A 20,724-nucleotide genomic window follows, 5' to 3' on the forward strand; every position below is an offset into this window, starting at 1 on the left:
GCCCACTCCCCCTCCCCCACAGAACCACTGAGCACAGAAAGTACCTCCCCCCGGGTTGAGGCAGGGGGGGAAAACAACAGGGGGCTATATGGTACAAAAGCAGACTGTACTGCACCAACAGCAACATCACCATCACGCACAACCTCCCCAGAAAAACGGGCCGGCGTCGAAAAACGAGCACCACCAGCTTCTGCACACACAAGCGGAGTTACAGCCTGTCCATTCCCTCGAGCCCCCAAATCCGTGAGATCCATAAACTGTCCAGTAGGCCCAACAGCCGGCAAAACACCCTCACCGCCAGCGCGAGGCCCGGGGATTCCAGCGCGCGCATGCGCATCAACCGCCAGCTCCCCACTCGATAGCTCTGCGTCATGCGACACGGAGGCAGAAGCCGAGCGCTTCCTGCCTCCGCGCTTACCGGCCCGCTTGCCTCTGGCAGCGGGGACCGAAAGCGACCTCACCGGCAGCCCCCCAGACACCAGGGGAGCCGGCACCACACCCTCCTCCAATCCCGCCTCGCGCGGCGCACCCGTCTCCCCCCCCGCATGCGACACGGTACCAGGGGCCGCTCTTCTAGAGCGCGGGCGGCCCCTCTCACTTGCCGCCTCATTCGTGACTTCTTCGGCGAACCACACGCCGCGACCACCGCCGCAACACGAGCCGAGGCCTGCCGCCGAGGACGCGCCGCTCCAGGCATGTCACCCAACACAAGGTCCAGGCGTCCAGCCTCACTGAGAAGGCGGATCGCCTCAAGAACTCGGTAATCCTCACTAGCCATGACTACGAATAAAACACCACAAAATTCAAAATTTTCAAATTAACTAATGAGCTCCCGGCCACCAGGTCATTCAACCTAAAATGGTGGCCGGGAGGAGGGGCCAGAGGATTATATAGCTGGGCTCCCTCAGTAGGAACCGAGGGAGCCCAAAACCAGCCCAAAACCAGCCCAAGGCTGGCGCTCTGATGCAACCCCCCCCCACTAGCCCCTCCCAATCAGCCCGGGGGTGGGGACCTCCCTGCGGTCGGCTGCCCCCCCTCCAAGCCCCCCTTTTCCGCATGCGCAATTAACTGAGAGTGAGCGTGACTAAGGAGAGGAGCAGAGGTGCGCACGGACGGACTGTAGTCTAAGCGGCCCCTGCATAATTTTATTCCTACAGTGGCTACTGGCAGAGGCTAGCGCCGCCGCCACCTAGCCCCCCCCCACCCTCCTGTGTTTGCCATAGTGCCACCCCGTGACCCCACCAACAGCAGTCAGCATCAGCAGGCCAGAGTGAGGTGAGTCCGTTTTTCTGCCCCGGGCCGGCCCCAGACTGAAAGAAGCAAGCAGCGCAGGCCTGGCCCTGGACGGGTGGACTTGATAAGTTATAAACTCTTGGCCCGAGACTGCGTAGCACTGATGGTTATTATCATTGTGCAGAATGTGAAATCAAGACTATGTCTGTATCCTGCACCATTTAACTGCACTTAAAAATCACTTCAGGGTATTCCCATTCCCAAAGAGGCACCAAGAAACAGCGCATTTACTCTCAGGTCGTCAATATAAAGGCAGCAATAATGTTAAAATAAAAAACACTCTTTTGTGTTAGGCTGTTTGTTCGGGGCGCTTTGCTTTTAAAATCAGAGCTTGCAGATATTTTCGATTACTCCGAAAGTGAATGTACATGCTTTGTCACCTTTCAACCTCACCAGTCATGAAAGGCCTAGCTGCTTGGATTCTGGATTTTACAGCCACTGCAGTAGATGCGAAACCCACTGAGCTGCCAGTTTAACATTCCTACACCACAAAACCTTTGGTACAGGGCAAAGGTCGTCTCTTTTTAAACTCGAGGTTCCAAGAGGGACTTGTGCAGAACCAAAGCCATGCGGCTGGCTCGAGTGAGGCCTCACCCACTGCTGGTGAAGTCGGGGAAAATGTGCTTCTGGGTGGAGGTAAAGTTTCATCAGATTTCTCCATTTTACATCAGGTGGCCTCCTCGCCCATTAAATCAACATTTTACACATGCTCTTCTGTTGGGTAAAAATGAATGTTGGGGTGCAGTATGACGGGCCACACCCAGCCGGACAGTGCAACCGTGATTGCACTGCCTACCCTTGCTCCAGGGAACCTCTCCACAAGCTTTTGAGGAATTCTTGGGTCCTCCCCCACGGATGGTGCAGCCTCTATATTACTGTCACACCCCAGCGGGGGATTCTTCTTCTGGCACACCTTCAAATGGTAGCAAATTTAACTGAGGCTCTGACTCTAGTGCTATCCATAGACAATTATTTATATGAGGATGCACGGCAGGTGGTGTATGGAAAAATAGAAATAGATATCTACTACTCTACAACTGATTAAGGAGGTCATTTAGAACAAAGCGAGTGGCCTGCCTGCCTACTCGATGAATGGAGACCCTGGTCTTTGGAGGACTACCACCATAGTTAGAAATCTCCACCCACTTGGGGGCATCTCACTATGTGGTAGGCTGGGGTGTAGTATGTTACCTCATTATATTAACTGTTGAATAATGTTGTATGCTCTTGCTGTGTTGCGGCTCTGCATCACCCAGTCTGCCTCGTGGGGTTATGTAGATGTTTGTATCCAGTAAGAGGAATTATGCAGGGGTATTATTCCATGCAGGGCAGTTGGTGGCTGGCTGACTGAACAGAGGATGCATGGGCTTGGGGCTTCTGATATGTAATAAACTTCATCTTCAAGAACACCAACACTCTCGGTGTGGATCACCACATAATTATTGGCAACAAGGATGGATAATTTGGACCCAAACATTGTTTAAAAGCCCCAACCATAAATGACGTAGTTGCAGCAGAAGATTTCCTGTCACAGGATTTTATTTGGATTGTGAGTACACGCATGGGGGCTTGCTGATTCGGCGCACAGTTAGAAAGCTATTTTTTTCTCATTTGTTATTGTACCTACTGGAATCAGCATGGCAGTTTGAGTCAGCACATACTGAGCGGCCATTGTGAGTGAGCATCTATCTGCAAGCGTTCTTCTCGTCGAGGGCTGGGTGACCATTGCTTGCGCAGTGTTGTTCTGCTTCACGAGTAGCTTTTCTTGCTGCTTTCTGTGTGTACGTCACAGCCATCATGTCAGGAACATATTTTCTTACACTCTCCGGTGAAATGCTTAATTGTTAACAAAATAGACTGCAAAGTGGATGTGGTCACGTCATCAAGTTGGGGCACCATCTTGAAAGTATTTTTGCTCCATTTCAACAACGCTCTAATAGTGCTTGGTGGCAGGCACACCAACCTCTAACAGCAAACTCTACAGTTAAATCTAAAAATACACAGTGAGTGTCCTTATTGGTGATTCGCGCACCAGTCCAAGATTTGTCTTTTCTCCTTTTGAAGTACTGGAGGATATGTTCCACATTCACCATTGATGAGGTAATGAGGTCATCACACTCATTGTTTTATATTTTGATCTTGAAGGAGTCTAAATTCCTGCCGGGGCTGGAGATCCATTTTCGCGGAATTCTATTTCTAAGCAGCCTACATGTATACTAGTCAGGTTTATCATGAATGTCAAGGCTTCGTCTCATAGTTGTGATTTATATGATGCAGTGTATTTTTAGGTTAGGCAGAGGCATTTTTAGCTGTCTTGCAAAGCTTCTACCATCGATATTCAGGGTGAATAGGCCAGCCCCCCTCAGCCACTGGTTGATCACTCCACATTACATAACTTTCATTCATGATGAACCAACAGCATGGGTGAGTTGTAAATGGACCTCGGTGCCTTCTTGTTCGCCACTTTCTATGGATGGTGGTACACCCTGGACATGCCAACTCACCCCACACAAATGTTCACAAGTCACATGACAAGTCACATCCTGGAGGTGAATGCTTCTAGAAAAGTCAGCAATCAACTATCATAAACTTGTTAAAAAGGTACCATATACCAATTAGCTGTCTACAGTGAATGTACTAGCTAGGTATTCTCTTAGTAAGCCCATTCACTGCAATGCACCGTATCTCAGAAATAAAGCGGTGGTTGGTTACCTCTTTAACTTCCAGAGTTACAGAGTTAGTGCATGCACTGTGGACAGCATGTTTTGAAAACAAACGTTGTGTGGCTCTATTCCTTTCATGTATGGCACAGAACTGCGCGCATGGTGCGGGCGGACAGGCCGGCAGGTCTCGGTTAAAGTAGGAGATCTGAACTAAGCTAAAAAAAGCAGGCTTGGTGGCTGCTTTGTTCGTTCTCTTACTTTAATCACGGCCTAGGCATGGGTTGGATTAATATTAGTGATCAGCAATTGCTGTAACTTTGAGGGATTGGGCATGGAATCTGTAGGCTGCGCCGAGCTATTTTTTCTCTTAGTTTGAGAAACTATTCAGTGAGATGCAGACACACTTTATTGTTGTAAATCACTGGCAGAGCCAGAAAGGTACTCAATGTAGTACAACTGTACAGAGCGGTGTATCCTGCAAACCTGACCCCGTGGTGTCCATTGAAATTGCCATATCATGTGCCTTAGTGATAACTCCTAACAGTGAAATCTACATATTTTTGACTAAAAATCCAGTTGTGTTTAAATCTTGGAGGTAATCGTGTGATCACGCATTTGTTTGTACTTTGAGGAGCAAAGGAAAGTGAGGCGGACAAACGTAATGTCAAAAAAGCTGTGTCTTCCTTTGGATCTGCTGCAGTGTACAAGTTTTGAAATGCTGACTCAGAGGTGTCCAAGTTTGGTCCAGGAAGGCTGGATCCTTGGCTGGTGATAGGATGAGAACAGACTGTGTAATGTGTTCCATTTCACCTTCAGACTCGGTGGATGTGCATTTATCTAATGTCCATAACCTTAAAACGTCTGCATGACTATGGACCTTTTGGTTTAAGTGTTGCCTGCTGTCAATATTGAGACGTACAGGTAACACAGTCGTGCTCTGTCTGGAATGCATGTTGCCCCATAGGTGGCTGAAGCGGAGCCAGTCGGGGTGTAGAGATGAAAGGTAAAAGAAAATACAAATGCGGACAGAAAAGGGAACCGTGTGATCCCTATCCCTCTCCCTCTCTCTCCCTCTCTCCCCCTCTCTCCCTCTCTCCCTCTCTCTCTCTCCCTCTCCCTCTGCCTCTCTCTCCCTCTCCCCCTGCCTCTCTCTCCCTCTCCCCCTTTTCTATCCCTGTATTTCTCACCCCCTCTCTCTCCCTCTGCCTCTCTCCCCTCTCTTTCTTCCCTCTCCCTCTTTCTTCCCTCTCCCTCTGCCTCTCTCCCCTCTCTTTCTTCCCCCTCTCTCTCCCTCTGCCTCTCTCTCCTCTCTTTCTTCCCTCTGCCTCTGCCTCTCTCCCCTCTCTTTCTTCCCTCTCCCTCTCTCTTTCTTCCCTCTCCCTCTCTCCCCTCTCTTTCTTCCCTCTCACCCCTCTCTTTCTTCCCTCTCCCTCTCTCCCCTCTCTTTCTTCCCTCTCTCTCTCCCTCTGCCTCTCTCCCCTCTCTTTCTTCCCCCTCCCTCTCCCTCTGCCTCTCTCCCCTCTCTTTCTTCCCCCTCCCTCTCCCTCTGCCTCTCTCCCCTCTCTTTCTTCCCTCTCCCTCTCTCCCCTCTCCCTCTCTCCCCTCTCTTTCTTCCCTCTCCCCCTCTCCCCTCTCTTTCTTACCTCTCCCTCTCTCCTCTCCCTCTCTTTCTTCCCTCTGCCTCTCCCTCTGCCTCTCTCCCCTCTTTCTTCCCTCTCCCTCTCTCCCCTCTTTTGCTTCTCCCTCTCTCCCCTCTTTTGCTTCCCCCTCTCTCTACCTCTCTCCCCTCTCTTTCTTCCCTCTGCCTCTCCCTCTGCCTCTCTCCCCTCTTTCTTCCCTCTCCCTCTCTCCCCCCTCTTTCTTCCCTCTCCCTCTCTCCCTTCTCTTTCTTCCATCTCCCTCTCTCCCCTCTCTTTCTCCCCTCTCCCTCTCTCCCCTCTTTCTCCCCTCTTTCTTCCCTCTCTTTCTTCCCCCTCTCTCTCCCTCTGCCTCTCTCCCCTCTCTTTCTTCCCCTCCCTCTCCCTCTGCCTCTCTCCCCTCTCTTTCTTCCCTCTCCCTCTCCCTCTGCCTCTCTCCCCTCTCTTTCTTCCCTCTCCCTCTCTCCCCTCTCTTTCTTCCCTCTCCCTCTCTCCTCTCCCTCACTTTCTTCCCTCTGCCTCTCCCTCTGCCTCTCTCCCCTCTTTCTTCCCTCTCCCTCTCTCCCCTCTTTTGCTTCCCCCTCTCTCTCCCTCTCTCCCCTCTCTTTCTTCCCTCTCCCTCTCTCCCCTCTTTTGCTTCTCCCTCTCTCCCCTCTTTTGCTTCCCCCTCTCTCTACCTCTCTCCCCTCTCTTTCTTCCCTCTGCCTCTCCCTCTGCCTCTCCCCCCTCTTTCTTCCCTCTCCCTCTCTCCCCCCTCTTTCTTCCATCTCCCTCTCTCCCCTCTCTTTCTTCCCTCTCCCTCTCTCCCCTCTTTCTTCCCTCTCCCTCTCTCCCCTCTCTTTCTTCCCTCTCCCTCTGCCTCTCTCCCCTCTCTTTCTTCCCCTCTCTCTCCCTCTGCCTCTCTCCCCTCTCTTTCTTCCCTCTCCCTCTCTCCCCTCTTTCTTCCCTCTCCCTCTCTCCCCTCTCTTTCTAATCTGTCCCTCTGCCTCTCTCCCCTCTCTTTCTTCCCCCTCTCTCTCCCTCTCCCTCTCTCCCCTCTCTTTCTTCCCTCTCCCTCTCTCCCCTCTCCCTCTCTCCCCTCTCTTTCTTCCCTCTCCCTCTTCCCGCTCCCTCTCTCCCCTCTCTTTCTTCCCTCTCCCTCTCTCCCTTCTCTTTCTTCACCTCTCTCTCCCTCTGCCTCTCTCCCCTCTCTTTCTTCCCCCCCTCTCTCCTTCTGCCTCTCTCCCCTCTCTTTCTTCCCTCTGCCTCTCTCCCCTCTTTCTTCCCCCTCTCTCTCCCTCTACCTCTCCCCCTCTCTTTCTTCCCTCTGCCTCTCCCTCTGCCTCTCTCCCCTCTCTTTCGTCCCTCTCTCCCCTCTCTTTCGTCCCTCTCTCCCCTCTCTTTCGTCCCCCTCTCTCTCCCTCTGCCTCTCTCCCCTCTCCCTTTTCTATCCCTGTATTTCTCACCCCCTCTCTCTCCCTCTGCCTCTCTCCCCTCTCTTTCTTCCCCCTCTCTCTCTCCCTCTGCCTCTCTCCCCTCTCTTTCTTCCCCCTCCCTCTCCCTTTGCCTCTCTCCCCTCTTTCTTCCCTCTGCCTCTCCCTCTGCCTCTCTCCCCTCTTTCTTCCCTCTCCCTCTCTCCCCCCTCTTTCTTCCCTCTCCCTCTCTCACCCTCTCTTTCTCCCCTCTCTCTATCTCTATTCTCCCTCCCCCTAGTGGTTGCTCACGGCACTTGCTCGCTACACACCATGTGGGGGCTGGTCTCACTTTTACTTTGTTCTCTCTGATTCACTACTTGTGTCTATTTTTGGTGCTCTCTGAAAGAATGCCTATGGGTACATATGACTGGGTGGGGAACCGGATGTTGTTTAAGGTCATCGTCTACTCTTTGCTGTGCTTTGAAGGTTGATACAATTTGAATATGTGATGAAAATGTGCTGTAAAATTCACCATTTTGGTCTGTCGATTTCCAAAAATTTCATTGGGCTCGCTCGCTCGCTACGCGCCGGACGAGGGCTGGCTTGCTATGTGCCTGATGGGGGCTGGTCTGACAAAATTTGCCAGGGCTGCTTTCAGTTCCCAGTCCGGCCCTGCTTCTTCTTCAAGAGGAGCTAATCAGCCACCTATTGTTTGGCAGCCCATAGGATCAACCCCATTTTACTGGATCTAGGAGGCCAATGACGTTCCACATAACGAGGTGTACATGGCTCTGAGGCGTTGTCTCCTATTGTGGAAGTGTGTCTAGGTGATTCGCAGTTGCAGAAAATGGTGTGTAGAAGACGATTGGAATCAAAACGTGTAGTAGCCATGACTGAATGTCTGTAAGGCAAAACATAAAAAAATGCTCTCCTGCCTATGCTTTGTAAACTGGAAGCATCTACTGTGGAAAAAAATGGGAGCAGCTGCAATTCTGAAAGCAAACTCTAACTTTGTCCCCTTGTACCAACATCACTTCCCTAATCTCCGTAACTTACCCAAAGAGAATATCAAGAATATAGAAACGGAAGAGAAAGAAAGAAGTTTGTCAGGCGGACTGCTTCTGATCCTAAGTTCTCTACCACCTGTCGGATCTGGAGAGGGTGTCCTGTTTGCGGGTCATCCATTAGGAACTAGATTAGGGCTGTGAGAGAACTGCCCTCAGGTCTCCACTATTAGGTGGGTCCAGTGACTTCTTTTGGAGACCAAGGTTGTTGTGTGGCATTTTAGGCTTCAAGTGAATTTTCACGAATCATGTCCTTATATAGGTACAATTCGCATTGCTCATTTATAGGCATAGAAATCAAGACCTTATTTAGGCATAGCCCATGCTACCCAAATACAGGTGTGGCTACTTACACCCGTACCAAACGTCTCAATGATTTCTTGGAAAAGCAGCTTAAGCAGTCAGAGACTTCCCTCTTGCTTGAATATTGATTTCTCCAAGAACTCGGTTTGTTTTACAATGAACAACTATTCCCAAGGGGTTCATTATGACGCTCATATGCCCGACTTTACCTCAAACTATGGCATTCCTAAACACCTTCAAGGTATAAATATACCTTCACTTGCTATAGCAAACTACGGTGGTTCTGAGCAGATCCACAACCGACTTGCCCGACGCAGCTCGCTACAGCAAGTGCCGAAGGAAGCTGACTCAAGCTGACGCACTGATCTAGAAGCTGCTCTTCTCCTGCCGAGAATCCAGCTCCAGGGTTTCCAAGCTCCCCTTGCGGGGTGTTGGGAAATCGAGTCCCGAGACAGAGATACCAGACCTCCTTCATTCTGACCAAGGTATGGAGCTGATTAGAACCTAGAGAAACCTTTGGTAGATTCTTGCCCAAAAAACTTAACCTATGCTACACAATACTTACTTCTTCCCTCATACTAGACTTAGGTTAGGTACATTGGGGTAGGCGTATTTTAGAAGCACCAGTTGAGTATTTTAGCCTGTGTATTTATGTATGTATTTTTATATGGCTTAGAAACCATACAGTATTATTTTATAATACTATTCTCGCTGTACGCATTATACTATGCAGTCTGCATAACGAATGTAGCAGTTCACTTCTCTTGCATGAGAAAGAAGACTGTTCAATAAACATTTTATTGAAAAAGCCTGTCTCTCTATTTCTCTGCAACTCTCAAAGAGTAGCAGAAGAATAAAAAAAGAGGAGAAAGAAAAAGGAAAAATTGGATGAAAATAGTTAGAGATGCATAAATATAATTTCTACTTTTCAAATACATAGATACTATGCTACTTTAAAAGACATTAAATACTACAGCATGAAAGAATTAAAAAAACTTACATAATTAAAATTTAAGTAGGGTGGTTTAAGAATATAATTATAAAGATTACTATTGGATATTTAAAAAAAACATTGTATCATGTTACTAACCCACGAAGGTAATTTTTCAAATTTAAGACTATTGGGAAAGAATATTGAGAAAGAATGTGTCACAATACGGTTGAAAATAATTAACTGTTGTGGAGTGTAATATAGTAAATAATTCCGACATTTCTAAATCCTTTTAGAATTAAAATATAGAGATTGAATTATTGTCTTCATCAGCAGTATTGGAACTGGATATATTTCTCTTCACTACACTTGTCAAAAACTATGGGTTTCCTATTGCTGGCTAATTATTTTAAGATTTTGAAATTCACTTTCATTACATTATGCTTGTTGAATATAGGTGACATAGGTTTTAAATTGGCATGATGTGTTGAAATATTTGATGTTTTAATTGAATTAATTTGAATTTGACTTTAATTGAATTTCCCGGAAACCTTAACACCCAAGTACAATAATACATATTTCAAGCACCTGGGACGTACCACAAAGGTGCCCATTGTGTATGTAAAAGGGAAAGTCAGGCCTGACAATTGTTTGCACTTGTCAGGACAACATGCTAACTTAGCATTCTGCATGCAGGCCCTACACTGAAGGCCTGAGTTTCCTTTTCTGCATGCCCTTACATTACTAGCCCTTGCACACACAGTGCACATCACTAGGGACGTTTACTAGTAAGGCAACCATACCAATCATGGCCAACCAACCACCATTACATTTTACATTGGGAACCCTTGTACTTTGACACTGATCAGCAGTGGCAAAGTACCCAAAGCATCTAAATTGGCATCTCTATGTCAGGAAAAAGCTGGTCTAGGGGGAAAGCAAAAGGTTTAGGGAGTTTTAGCCAGAAAGGCCAAGTCCTACAGGTGTAAAATTTGCTGCCAGAGCAGAAGCAGTGGTCTGAGTGTGCAGAAGTGTTTTTTGCGTAGAGGGCGTTCCCGTAGTCCAGTCTGCTGGTGACAAGGGCCTGGGTGACGTTTTTTCTCGTGTCAGAGGGGATCCACTTGAAGATCCTGCGGAGCATTCTGAGGGTGTTGAAGCAGGAGGCGGAGACGGCGTTGACCTGCTTTGTCATGGAGAGGGCAGAGTCGAGGATGACCCCCAGGTTGCGTGCGTGGTCGGTGGGTTCTGAGGCTGTTCCTAGTGATGTTGGCCACCAGGAGTCGTCCCAGGCTGAGGGGGTGGAGCAGAGGATGAGGACCACCATCTTGTCTGAATTCAGCTTCAACCTGCTGTCCTTCATCCATTCATATTTACAAAAAGGGGGGGGTGGTGAGGGACAGAGTCTCTGAATTAAGCAGAAAGCTCTCACCCCATCAAAAGATCTGGGCTAGATCCAACACCGTTTTTTAGCTCACTGCACCATCCCAGTTTCAGAACCTAGCTGTATGCAAATTAGTCTGTTCCTGTCCCAGTGCATGATGGGAACAGGACAAACCAAACTACAGAAGCCAATTCCTACACTGGGAAGGAAACAAGCTCCCGGGGACCGGTTTCTGGCATTACAGCCGTCTTCGGCCCGGTTTGCTTGAATCCTGATGGTGCAATGAGCAAGGGTCTCACATCTGAGAATACCCTTCCACGCTTAGGGTGGACAAAAATATTTACAAAAAGGGGTGGTGAGGGACAGAGTCTCTGAATTAAGCAGAAAGCTCTCACCCCGTCAAAAGATCTGGGCTAGATCCAACACCGTTTTTTAGCTCACTGCACCATCCCAGTTTCAGAACCTGGCTGTATGCAAATTAGTCTGTTCCTGTCCCAGTGCATGATGGGAACAGGACAAACCAAACTACAGAAGCCAATTCTTACACTGGGAAGGAAACAAGCTCCCGGGGACCGGTTTCTGGCATTACAGCCGTCTTCGGCCCGGTTTGCTTGAATCCTGATGGTGCAATGAGCAAGGGTCTCACATCTGAGAATACCCTTCCACACTTAGGGTGGACAAAAATATTTACAAAAAGGGGGTGGTGAGGGACAGAGTCTCTGAATTAAGCAGAAAGCTCTCACCCCGTCAAAAGATCTGGGCTAGATCCAACACCGTTTTTTAGCTCACTGCACCATCCCAGTTTCAGAACCTGGCTGTATGCAAATTAGTCTGTTCCTGTCCCAGTGCATGATGGGAACAGGACAAACCAAACTACAGAAGCCAATTCCTACACTGGGAAGGAAACAAGCTCCCGGGGACCGGTTTCTGGCATTACAGCCGTCTTCGGCCCGGTTAGCTTTCTGGTAAAGAATTGGCTTGGTAGTTTAGTCTGCCCTGTTCCCATGATGCACTGGGCCAGGGACAGACTGATTTGCATATAGCCAGGTTCTGAGCTGGGATGGGGCAGTGAGATAAATAACGGTGATGGATCAAGCCCTGATCTTTGGACTGGGTAAGAGTGGTCTGCTCAATTCAGACACTCTGTTCATCACCACCCCCCTTTTGTAAATCGTCCTTCATCCATTCGGCGACGGCCTTCATTCCTCTGTGGAGGTTGGCTTTGGCGGTGTGGGGGTCTTCGGTGAGGGAGATGATCAGCTGGGTGTCATCGGCGTAGGAGATGATGTTGAGGCTGTGTTGTCGGGCGACGTGGGCGAGTGGTGCCATGTAGATATTGAACAGCGTTGGGATGATCCCTGTGGAACGCCGCACATAATCTCGGTGGTCTTGGAGCGGAAGGGTGGGAGGCGGAAGCTCTGCGTTCTGCCGGAGAGGAAAGATGTGGTCCAGGCCAGGGCCTTCTCTTGGATTCCGGCGTTGTGGAGGCGTGCTGTTAGGGTGCGGTGGCAGACCGTGTTGAAAGCGGCTGACAGGTTCAGAAGGATGAGGGCGGCTGTTTCTCCTTTGTCCATAAGGATCCTGATGTCGGCAGTGGCGGCGATGAGCGCGGTCTCTGTGCTGTGGTTGCTGCGGAAGCCGGGCTGGGATGGGTCCAGGATGTTGTTGTCTTCGAGGTAGCGGGTCAGCTGTCTGTTGATGATCTTCTCCGTGATTTTTGCCGGGAAAGAGAGTAGGGAGATGGGCTGGAAGTTCTTGAGGTCCTTGGGGTCCGCCTAGGGTTTCTTCATTAGGGCATTGATCTCTGCGTGCTTCCAGCTCTCCGGGAAGGTTGCTGTCTCGAAGGAGATGTTGATTGTTTTCCGGAGATGGGGTGCGATGGCTGTGCTGGCTTTGTTGAAAACGTGGTGTGGGCATGGGTCAGATGGGAATCCGGAGTGGATGGAGTTCATAGTCTTGATTGTGTCTTTGTCGCTGATGTTGGACCAGGTGGTCAGGCGATTGGTGCGGGTGGTGGTCGTGGGGTGGTGCTCCCAGTGGTGGATGTGGGGGTGGCAGTGTTGAAGCTGTAGTGGATGTTGGTGATCTTGCGGTACAAGAAGGTGGCCAGTGAGTCGCACAGGTCTTGCGATGGGGGAATGTCGTTGGTGTTGGAGCTGGGGTTGGAGAGTTCTTTCACGATGTTGAAGAGCTCTTTGCTGTTGTGTGCTTTGCTGTCTAGGCGGTCCTTGAAGGCGGTCCTCTTGGCGGTCCTGATGAGTTGGTGGTGTCTGCGGGTGGCGTTCTTGTGGGCTGTGTAGCTGGCTGGTGCACGGTTGCGGAGCCAGCTCTTCTCCAGCTTCCGACAGGTGCGCTTGGAGGTCCGGAGTTCTTTGGTGAACCTTGTGGCTTTCTTGTTGGTGTGATTGGTGGCGGGGGTCCTGAGAGGGGCGAGGGTGTTGGCGCAGTCGTTTATCCACTGTTTGAGGTTGATGGCGGCGGTGTCGGGGTCGGTGGGGTTGGCGGGTGGTCCCAAGGCGAGGGTGGTGGTCGGTTGGTCCTCGGTGACCTTGCCCCAGCAGCGGCGTGGCATCTGTTGGGTGCGGTGGTGTGTGGTGGGTTTCCTGAAGGTGAAGTGGACGCATCTGTGGTCGATCCAGTGGGGTTCGGTGGTGTGGTTGAAGGAGACGTGGGGACTTGTGGAGAAGATGGGGTCCAGTGTGTGTCCAGCAGCGTGGGTGGGTGTCATCATGAGCTGTTTGAGTCCGAGGTTGGCAAGGTTGTCGATCAGGGCGGTGGAGTTGGCGTCGTTGTTGTTCTCGAGGTGGAAGTTCAGGTCCCCAAGGAGGATGTAGTGGAAGCGAGGGCGTGTGTGCTGATGAGGTTGGCGATGGTATCGCTGAACTGTGGTCGGGGTCCTGGTTGTCTGTAGACGAGTGTACCTCTGAGGGTGGTGTTGGGGTCAGTGTGGATCTGGAAGTGCATGTGCTCGGCGGTAGTGAGGGTGTCGTCGGTGTTGGTCGAGACTTGGAGGGTGTTCTTGTGGATGATGGTGATTCCCCCTCCCACTCCGTTGGTGCGGTCTCTGCGGGAGCTCTTGTAGCCTTCTGGGATGGCTATGGCGATGTATGGTGCCGAGGTGGTGTTCAGCCAGGTCTCCATCAGGAAGTCGAGGTCGGGGTGGTGGAGTCTAGAAGGTCCCAGAGTTCGATGGCGTGCTTGCGAGCGGAGCGGGTGTTGAGGAGGATGCATAGGAGGTGATTGGGTTCTCTGGTTGATGGTTTGGCGGGCCAGATGCTGGTGAAGCTGCAGTTCCGACAGGTGAAGGGATCTTGGGTGCGCTTTGGGTGGCCTGGAAGCAGGTGTGTTCTCGTCCTGGGTTGAGTGCATGGAGGGTGCTGGTTTTGTAGTGCAGTCTGGTGTTGTGGCGGTTTCGAGATCCAGGGGTTCTCAGAATCTACATTTAATTTCATCTTGATTGAATTTCATTCTAAATATCTTGCAGTATCTGAGATCTCAGCTGTTGCACTAAAGACTCTGCAAAGACTTAAATACAAAGGGTGATAATGGGCAAGCTTGAATATAGCATGTTACAACGCATGCGAATACATTGCATGCTATTACAATGCGGTCGTTACAACAACCGTGTTGTTAGTACACAATACCTTTACATTGCAAGTCATTACAACTACTTGCTGTAGGGGGCGTGCTGGACTTAGGAATAGTATTATCTACTATTCCTACTCCAGTTTGCGCAACAGAAGGGAAAGTGTTGGATTTTATATCCAATACCTTTGCGCCCCCTAATGCAAGTCTTTGTAATGACTTGCGATGTAAAGGTATTGCGTACTAACAATGTGGTCGTTGTAACAACCACATTGTAATAGCACTGCGTTGTGGAAACAGCGTTGTAAACGCTGTTTCCCTGCAAGTTTACCTACTCCGACTTGGTAATTGGAAAAAATGATGTCTTCTGCAGCAGTGGTGGATAGCAGTTTGTCATTTACCAGAGACTGCTGAAATCCCCTAAGGAGAGCTGAAGATCCTAGATAACATGACCTGGTGCATATAAGACCACTCTAGAGAGACGCGTGCTTTCTTGGCATCTACATTAATATGTATATGACTGTGTTTTCTGGATTTGTCTTTTTGATCAGCTATCGCCTCTTTTTTATACAATTCCCTCTATAAACGGACAAAAATGAATAATTAATTGTGAAACAAGTGCTCACTGTCTTTCCTTATCCGTCTTCTAATGTTGAGGCAAATGTTGAGACATAAGAGATGTGAGCACCAGTTTTAGGCGGAGATAGTAAGGAGCTGGATCTTCAGAACATGTGGATGTTTCAGTTAATCAATAACGCTGGCAGAAAAGTAACGAAATGTACCCTGAGAATCGTAGGTTCGCCGCAGTATGTACAGGTTTGAAGGGTAAAGTGAAACACATGGCAATTATTATTTAATGTTTTTAACTGAGTGATATGTTCAACTATGCCTGAATTGCCAGTCAGCAAATTATTAAATATTGTACTCTACTAATTATTTCCTATTTTAAATGAAGTTTCTATTCATACTTTTCAGGATGTGAATCAAAAATTCAGGAGGAAGAACAGTCTTCAGAAATTCAGTGCCTCACCAGTAATCCTAAGGCTGGTGAGATTGTTAAATTGAAATATTTTATAGCTGGATGCAGGGCAAGCAATGCCGACGTGTCGTGGTTTGATGGGATGTTCCCCATTGACGACGACTGTATTGAAAACCTGGATGATGAGGACAGTTCTGGATATACTTCAACAGTAACTTTTCGTACTGACCCAAAGAACAAGGACAAGGAATGTGAGATCAAATGTGAAGTGACGAAAGACTATGAAACGACTGAAAAAATATACATTTTAAAACTCACCTGATATTTCAATGGAGCGTTAATGGGGCCAAGCTCTTTACTTACTGTTTACATTTCTGGGTTGTATGAAACAGTCTTAGCTTACTAAGTGGTACTGAGGTCTTCCAAGAAAACTCTCAGGAGTCCGTTTCCTCAAAAACTCCTGCTTGCTATGGAATGTGTAGGACATTTTCCAAAGATTCTTAGTTTGCCACTAAATGGCCAATTTCTTTCATTCTTAGCCTAAAAGAGCTTGTACTGCACACTTTTTGAGACTTGGGTGAGGACAGGAAGTAAAATGATTTGTTTCCACTTCACCATTTATCATTTCCATGTAGTAAGGTAAGCAAATGGTGTTTCTTTGAGCGTCCTGTTGAAAGTTGCAATTTGTTATCTGTTGAATCGAATCACACTAACATTGCCAAATCATACTCGAGCAGTGATGGTGGCCCAAAATGTTAACAAACAGTTATGAAGCTGCCACGTTGCCTTTGCAGCTTTGCTATGTCTGAAGAGTCATATCATCTGGTGCATGCGCTGTGTGGCATCAAGGATGAAAGGCAAATGCTCACTTGTGTGCTTCATATAAAACTACTTACTTACCAAGCTCAGAAAAGTTTGAGTGCCACCTTTAGGAAAGGGAAACGTTAACTTCTGAAGTTAGGGTTACGAGGGTAGTCCAATGCCAGGCCACATGTCCACATGTCGATACATAATGGGAATACATTGATAAGGGGACGACAAAGTGCACTCCGATTTGCTAATGTCGTAATCAAACTTTTTTGAATTTGTTAGCTTTTGCGTGCTGCCTAAAACCGTGGTCTGCTCATTTACCACGTGCTTTGTAACACAACTTTGAATTGGAGCTAGGTATGGGCGGAAAATCCGTTTCGCTCGCGGATTTTGCAAAGTTCGCAAAACTTGCGACCCGACAGGTAAGTTCGCAAATTGCGAAATTGTAAAAACCCTCGCGAACTGGCAGAAACACGGGCGAACACAAAAAAAAACAAAATCCGCAAATTCGCGGGAATTCGCGGATTTTGCGGATTGCGAGTTCGCAAATCCGCAAAATTCGCGAACGCGAGATCCGCAAAATTCGCCCATGCTTAATTGGAGCGACTTTCACTCACACGCCGAACGCACAGCTTGCTCATAACTTCAAAACGAAGAATCATGTTACAGAAAAAGGCCTGGAAGGCATATCTGCAGCATTTGAAACAGGGATTACATGTTGTACCTCATGTGACATGATGAAAAGGAATAAGCAATGAAATCATGGATTGCATGGAATAAACAATTCACAAAAACTGGATGAACTGTATCTTCGTTTTGAAGTTATGAGCAAGCTGTGCGGTCGGCGTGTGAGTGAAAGTCGCTCCAATTCAAAGTTGTGATACCTAATGGGAAGCCAGAATATATGTGGAGTCAGCGATAAAGGAAGCTCTCTATTTTTACAACCTAGAACAAGAGCTTGCGATTGCGGAGCAATAACTGAAAATGTGTTTTTTGTTCACTGAAACAGTTGTGAATAAATGAATTACGATTTGTAGTAGAAAGAGGACACATTTTGGGAATTATTATGCAAACGTTTGACATAGGCAAAGGTTCCGGCCTTTGCAAGCAGATTCAAAAGGTATTTTTAATGAAAGTAATTTACAGCAATAAAGGACAAGAACAAACAGAAAACACGCTGTCTTCTATATGCGATGGTCAAATGTCTGCAATCAAATTTGAAAATAAAAAACTAACCACTGCGTATAATTTTAACAGAACGGCATGCAGGTATACTTAAACGTGTTTATATACCAATTATCATTCTTAATGCACATTACAGGAAAATATTATTCTGAAACGAGCAAATATAAGGTACAGCTGGCTTTGCTTTGAATTACTGTAATCTGAACACACAGATTAAACACACAGGACAAAGAATTGAAAGAAAAAAAACACAGGCAAAGAAAACACTGGCTCTAAAGTGCATTTCTTTTAGGTGGATGTGCGCATGTCTTCTAGCACTATAATTATTGGGGCAATGGGTCAGCCCACTTCAGCAGCTGTCACTTGTATAGTATGCTTTGGTGGATGGAAGCAAGCGTGATTGACGGTTTGGCATACATACAGAGAGGAGCTTTGGTTCAGCCCTCTTCATCTGTTGGTCCGTTTACTTTTACTTGAGGCTGGCAACACAAATAACCTTCTTTAAATTGACCATAACAATTTGTAGTCAGCCAAGGTAAAACTATGCATCGTGCTCGGCCATAAACTCACATAAAAGATCAGTTTGTAAATTAAAATTAGCTCCCAATGGTATACAACTTTCATTTTCTAAGCAAATTAGCTACTATTTCGACACTGATCCCCATCAGGGGTTTTGTGAGGCTTACAAGACAAACCTTTTACATCGTAATTTGACTTTACAAAAATGAGAGTGGCCCTGTGTCATGCGTGACATTGAAGAGGAAAGAGCTATTGCTTAAAATGTATTATGGCATACACAAAAGTACTTATTGTGATACTTATATCAGGAAAGGGGAAATTGTATGCTGAGGCAATTAGACCGTTTCTTTTTAAGAGCTATCCATGACAAGGGGCTACTTGGCAACTGAGGACTGCTTAAAAGATTTTGCAACCGATTGGTATATGTGTAACATCAGCTCTTAGAAACTAAGCGCCTGATTTGGATGTTGGGCGGTCGGGTCACCAACAGGCCGACATCCTTTTATTCCGACAGCCACATTTCGAAACTTGCCATTGGACCCAATTCTGTACGTTGCAAGACTGTCGACTCTGCCAGGATTAGAGTTCCCGATGGGGCGGCCGTCGGAGCTGTGTTCAGGGGCGGCCTCAGGCATGTGCAAGCTGTGCACCTGCACAGGGCCACCAAACCCCAGGGGCCACCACACCATGCGTGGAGGCCCCTGACAGGGATTTGGTGGCCTCCAGCTCTGTTCCACTTCCAAACACCCTGACCCCCCCTTCACTGGCCTCCGCCCCACTGGACCCCCTCTTCTGGGGCCCCCTACCTACGATCCCTGCCCAGGGCCGCCATGAGCCTAGAGACGCCCCTGCTGTGTTCCAGAATGGCGGCGGTGCGAGGCAGGCACTTCCATTGGGATTACAATATGAAATAGTTTTCGAAATGGATACGAGGTCCCTAAACAGAGTCCCGTCTGTGTAGTGCCCCACACACCTCCATGCACCATGTGCCATGTGCATGGTACATGGTGCAGAGTGCAGGAGGTGTTGCCCGTTGGAGGCATGTTCTGCGGCCCTTTTACATGGCTGCAGCAAGCGCCTGCAGCATATCAGATCACAGACCCGGTGATCACATCATAATGCAGCAGTCTTACTGCCCCCGAGCATGTCGGTGGTCTCCTGACTGCGCAATAGCGGTTGGTGGTCCGACCATCCGGCATCATAATTATGCCCTAAGTGAATACATTACAGTAGAATATTCTAAAGCAGGACCATACCAACAGTTTGCCATGTCATACATTCCTACTGATATTTTATCTTGGTCGGATTTACAAAAAGAACACATCAGATGGAGGAACACTCATGTTAATTTATGAGAGATTTATAATTCTATTTATACAGCACTTACTACCAGTGTTGAGGCACTGAACGTTTTTTATCAGACAGGAAGCAGATATTAGTTTAGTTATTTTGAAGAGTATAATTTGTAGTTTCATCCAGTACAATTAGTTCTGTTTCTGTCATGCAGATGTATTGAGCATAATTTATACAGGGGTTGTTAGGATGTCATGTATTGGGGTTGTATGAGTGCTTCACATTTTTAGCAACATTATCATGCAACTGGATGTTCTGTTTGTAACGCATGCTGTTTGTAGTCAGTCTGTCTTGTCATTCTTCAGCAAATTGTCATGCAGGTTATTGAGTAGGTCAAGCAGGTTAAATTTAATTTTCAAACTTTACTTAGTTTTAATAGTAGCACTACAACAACATACATCGTATTAAATCAAAGCCCATTTTGCAGGTTACTTTCTCCCACATAAAATATGGCGAGGTTGGTAACAATTCATAGGTTTGTCAAAGATATATTCCTTCCTTAAGAACAGGAAGTTAAGCTAAAGCGTCTTCTTAAACTTTCCTTTACCATAACTAGGCAGGAACCACCATCAATATCATTTCAGTCTTAAACATTAGTATTAATCTATTTATAGGACACTTCAGGAAAAGTTATCGTTCTCTCTCCCCCATGGATGGGAAACAGTTAATGGAAGAATAATCCGAGCCTCCGTGTCATTTATTTCTTCCAAACACCAGATAGTGAAATCATAACTTTATTTCGAGACAGAAGGCTCCGATTACGTACAAGTTCAGAAACTTTGCACTGCACACTCAACCAGATTGCAGAATAGAACATATGTAGTAATCTACCTCTCAGAAAAAAGCCTTCCATGACATAGCTCCTCTTGCAGAATTTGCTTAAAAAAGCCCTATGTTAACTCCAGCTTCCTTCATTGCACAACTGACCCACCTTGCAGTAGTAACCATAGGTTTGAATAGATTAACTTAGGAAATCAAATCTCTCGTCCTTGACGAATACTCTCTAATGCATGTCATCGTACAAAACCTCAAATGACCCCTTTAATAGATTTATTCTGTTACCTTACAGCCAGCCAATCTTTGATCTTTTGGTAATATTGAATACTCCCCTCTGCCATCATGATCTCAGGAGCAAAAACATCTCTTAAATCCAAAGCTTTCATATCAAAAATTCTAGAGAAAACCAAATACCGCACCATAATTGCTTCAAAGTCAAATCGCTATTATCGGACTAACTTTTTAGTAATTGTAACACTAATCTAACTTTCAATAAAACCAAAACTTTCGGCTTAGGAAGTCTCTTGAAATAAATGCTTCTCGAATGTTTACATGCCAAATATTTCCTACAAATGGAAGCTCCACGTTCCAAAGAATGACCTGTTGTAATACATATGTATTCACCAGTGGCAGCTGGTGAATTTAGAAAGTAGTGGGGCGAAATAATGTCTTTTTTTGTGTGAGCAAGACAGTGAAAAAAAATGAGCTACATTTCTTCAGATGGATTTGGGGATCAGGGAGTTGTCTGACCAATATGGTTTGCAAAAGCAAACATAAAATAGAGCATTTTACATCACAGTTACCTAACACATTTGACCTAAAGATCTGGATGGTAGCAGAACCACTGCAT

At 47.2% G+C, this 20,724-nt stretch overlaps 1 protein-coding gene across 2 annotated transcripts in view; it reads left to right on the forward strand.

Annotated features, from left to right (window-relative positions):
- The window catches only part of LOC147731087 (uncharacterized), a 654,619-nt gene extending 637,428 nt beyond the window's left edge, over positions 1-17,191 (forward strand). For both annotated transcript variants that reach the window (XM_086956052.1, XM_086956053.1), the window contains one exon: positions 15,227-17,191. In XM_086956052.1, the coding sequence (XP_086812178.1) occupies positions 15,227-15,552 (326 nt within the window). In that variant the 3' untranslated portion in view covers positions 15,553-17,191. The remainder of the gene's footprint in view (positions 1-15,226) is intronic.
- Positions 17,192-20,724: the final 3,533 nt, after the last annotated feature.

This window comes from Lissotriton vulgaris, chromosome 2_1 (genome assembly GCF_964263255.1).
Source record: "Lissotriton vulgaris chromosome 2_1, aLisVul1.2, whole genome shotgun sequence".
Classification (NCBI taxonomy): domain Eukaryota; kingdom Metazoa; phylum Chordata; class Amphibia; order Caudata; family Salamandridae; genus Lissotriton; species Lissotriton vulgaris.